At 33.7% G+C, this 3,989-nt stretch overlaps 1 protein-coding gene across 1 annotated transcript in view; it reads right to left on the bottom strand.

Moving 5' to 3' along the window:
• LOC111086298 overlaps positions 1-3,747 on the bottom strand; it is a 6,910-nt gene extending 3,163 nt beyond the window's left edge. Inside the window, exon 1 of the mRNA XM_022388659.1 lies at positions 2,981-3,747. Coding sequence (XP_022244367.1) covers positions 2,981-3,747 — 767 coding nt within the window. The remainder of the gene's footprint in view (positions 1-2,980) is intronic.
• Between the last annotated feature and the right edge of the window lie 242 nt (positions 3,748-3,989).

The following is a 3,989-nucleotide window of genomic DNA, read 5'->3' as shown; positions in this document are numbered from 1 at the left end:
CAAATTTATAAAATTTAATCCTTACTTTGGCTGCTTTATCCACTTATCTGTAGGCCAAAGTAAGGATTACATTTTATAAATTTGTGATTGTGGTTATAATTTTTTTAAATTACTTTTTTAAGCAGGACCCCTACTTCATTTTAATATTGATAATTTTTTAATACTCTGCTTTGTTTACTTGTACCTTTAGAAATTGTCGCGTGTCTATCCATCGATATGTAGCGCCATCTGTTGGTTTTAATTGGAGTTAAAAGGTATTTAAGTACGCGCATGATATGTTTATCATTTATAAAAAAATCTGTATATATTTTCTTATTTATCGGCATATCAAAAGCGGATACCCACAGAGCAGTGAAGTAAGCTGGATAAATCTTGTAGTTATAGTCCAAGCCGTCTAATGGCTAGCGTCATTGACGTGATCAGGTAGGTTGTAGACGAAAAAGTTGCTGTTTTACAAATTGTTGAATTGTTATACCGGAAATGTTAACGACCTTTCTAGCGTATTATTATACATATGCACATAATATATCGTAACCAATTCTCTGAATGGTCGGTTTTTTGCTTAGGAATTTGGTAGGGTGGTTTTTTTCATTGTATGAATGATTTGGAAACCTTGGCGATCCCTACTATTAAGTACTACCGTATTTAATAATATATTTGTGACTTGCAATGAATAACTGATTAGAAACATTCACTAGAGAATAAACTGTAATATTTTTTAGTATTCTGACAAGAGAGACTTGTTTACGTGATTTCGAAATGTGCTCTACAGCTTTCAGCCTCAAATCAAGATACGCATTTTTCTGATGAATAAATAAATAAATGTCCGGCTGCAAGGAGGCTATCTCTTTACAAATATAACTAGTTTACTAATGAAATCACTGGAAATGATATTACATTATTCTATACTTTCACTCACAAATTATCATAAGGATAGGAATATTGATTCCGTCAGTCCGAAACATTACCTCTACCCCTTCTCCGGTGGTTTAGATTGAGGGTTTATAGCAGCAAAACTTGGGACTCTCGATCCCTGCTGTGGTGAGCACAGAACAAGTAGCAAGCACATTGTGCAGCTTTTCGCTGCAACATCCAAAACTGAAACACTATTTATACGAATTTGTAGAGAAAGCTTAGAACAACAAAACTCTTTAATTTGTTTTAATTTATTGTATATAATTCTTTCCATGGCATAATAACATATTAATTACTTAAATGTTTAATACTTGAACTTTTATTTTATAAAAAAAAAAAAACTGACGAAAAACTCAAGTATTACAAGATTTAAAAACTAAATTCTCAAGCAAAGAAGTTTTAAATTTACTTCTTAAGTGCTAGAGACGGTTTAAATGGAATGGTAACTATGGGTATTTTAGAAAAACAACAACAAACAAACGTGTATAAGAAATCTCTACAACTTGGTAACTATGGGTATTTTAGAAAAACAACAACAAATAAACGTGTATAAGAAATCTCTACAACTTGGTAACTATGGGTATTTTAGAAAAAACAACAACAAATAAACGTGTATAAGAAATCTCTACAACTTGGTAACTATGGGTATTTTAGAAAAACAACAGCAAATAAACGTGTATAAGAAATCTCTACAACTTGGTAACTATGGGTATTTTAGAAAAACAACAACAAACAAACGTGTATAAGAAATCTCTACAACTTCAGAAAAATTAAGTAATTCCATTTTACTCCTTTGTTCCTCAGTTTCTGTACATTTAGAACCACGTGTGATGCTGCTTGTTTGTGGGCAAAGCTGAGCAATGAGTTACCTGTGCTGTGCCCGTCGCAGGGATCGATTCACGAATTTTTGCGCTATAAGCCCTCAATCTTATCGTTGAGCCGCCTGGTGTGCTGTTACATAGTTTATTTGGGTACTCCTGTACACCGAGAGTTGTATTTGATTATTATATCACTACGTAAAATAAAACCAGTTTTTTTACTTAGTGCACACGTTCTTGCTAGTTACAATTTTCGACAACATGCAAGATGGTAAAAAACTAGTTTCCCAGAGCAGTACAATTTGATTTGTTTCAGATTAACGTGGAAGTGTAAGGAACATAGTGACAAAAAACAAAAGAAAGAAGTTTTGGTGCTGCAAATTAAATGATAGTCGTATTTTAAGTGCAATTTTGAACCACGTTCTACTCTAAAAAAATATTAAATAAAAATAAGAATCAAGGATGTCGAGACATGTGCTGTAAGGTGGTGGTGGTGGGGAATCTGCTTTTTATTTTGCAATGAGGAGGGGGATCTGTTACGAAGGCCCATGATCTACTAATTACTATCATACATATTGTTTTCCGACTAGATAAATTATGCTTTTATTCTCGTTTAGCTTCAAATGGGGGTATGGGGGGAAGTAACCTCAAAAGAATATGGGCTAGTGTTGTAGATGTATAATGGCAACAGTTATTTGTATACAAATATATATAATTCTAGACAAAATGTGGTAAAATAAAAAAGGCAAATTTTCGTTTATTTGGATTTTCATAATTTTTTTTTTACGTTTTGTGTAAGAACACGCTATGGGAAGACATGTTAGAATATTTACCACGATCTTCATTTATTAGCACTCGCACGTTCATATACAGGGTGGGCCAAAAGTAGGGTTACAGTTACTCTATTATTTGTTTCTCCTTCACAATCACGTTTTAAATATACATGTAAATCATAGAAAATAATGCTGAAGCCTTATTTTGTACTACTTACTCACGTTTTAAAAACGTTATACATGTAAATAAATGTCTAAATTTCTAATAAAGGAAAAATGTTTAAGTGTTAACTGTAACCCTACTTTTGGCCCACCCTGTATATAAGTTGATTGAATTCAACAACTTTAGCTAAAAAAGATCAAATAATAAGATATCAATAAAGACAAATGTGTAGAAGAATGCATCATTGAACAAATGAATACAGGGTTCCGAAAGATGTGTTTAAACTCGACTGCTTCGAAAGCTTTACGTACCTTTCTGGATTTTCGATCCTACGACCTGAGACTACCAAATTGTTTTCTCTTGGTTTGGATACGTCGGCTTCGTCGTCAGAATGAACAGAAGAAATGACCACCCTTTGACCCCCAATGGTGAAGATATTGTCTTCTGTGTCCCCTGAACTAGCTCCACTTATACGAGCATGCACTTCCTTATCAACTTTACCAAGGCTCTCAGGAAAAGACGATTCTCTGTGATATCGATGATAGTTGTATGCACTAATTTTATTTGAACTTTCTAATTCACATTGTTTCAAAATGGCGGATCGGGTTAAACAAGGAATGTAGCTATTTTGCTTTTTGCTTATATCAGTGCCTTTAATTCTCTCATGAGACACCGAAGAATCGTTTTGGTCTTTATCTGAATTCCGATAACTATGAAAGGACTCACTTAACTGATAATGAACATCGGCCACTTTCTCACTTTGAGTGGATTGAAAGCAGGCATTGGTGAGCTTTTGGGAGTTATGTGTATGGAATCTTTGACCGTAACAAACTCCTATAGCGTTTCCTGTTGAGTAATTGGATTGATCAGAATCGCTCTTAGCAGTTTTCTCAAGTTCTTCATCGCTTTCTTCCACACACTGTAAGTGAGGATGATTGGAATTGTAGTTGCTTCTGGGACTGAATCTGGAGTGTTGGCTGTGCCTTAAAAGACCAGCATAATTTCCTACTCGGGAAGGGGGAGAACTTGGAGTTTCGTTTAAGTCTTGTGGACAACTTGGAGTAGTCCTTTTATCCATGCTACAAGTTAGTTCGGTCAGTTCACTTTTCTTTGTACCACTAAATAAAAACTTCAGTTATTCTACTCCATTTAGTGGTCAAATCTGAGGAAAAAAATTAAAATCCTTCTATATGAATATTATAATTACAATATTATAAGATATAAAACACAATTTATCATTACCAAACCAAATTTCTAGATAGCTTTAGATACATAGTAAATGGCAAAAATCAATTGAAATAAATCTGATGAAAATCGGAC

The sequence above is a fragment of the Limulus polyphemus genome, unplaced genomic scaffold (assembly GCF_000517525.1).
Source record: "Limulus polyphemus unplaced genomic scaffold, Limulus_polyphemus-2.1.2 Scaffold1005, whole genome shotgun sequence".
Lineage (NCBI taxonomy): Eukaryota > Metazoa > Arthropoda > Merostomata > Xiphosura > Limulidae > Limulus > Limulus polyphemus.
The sequence above is the reverse complement of the archived record's forward strand: the minus strand, read 5'-3'. Positions and strand labels throughout refer to the sequence as shown.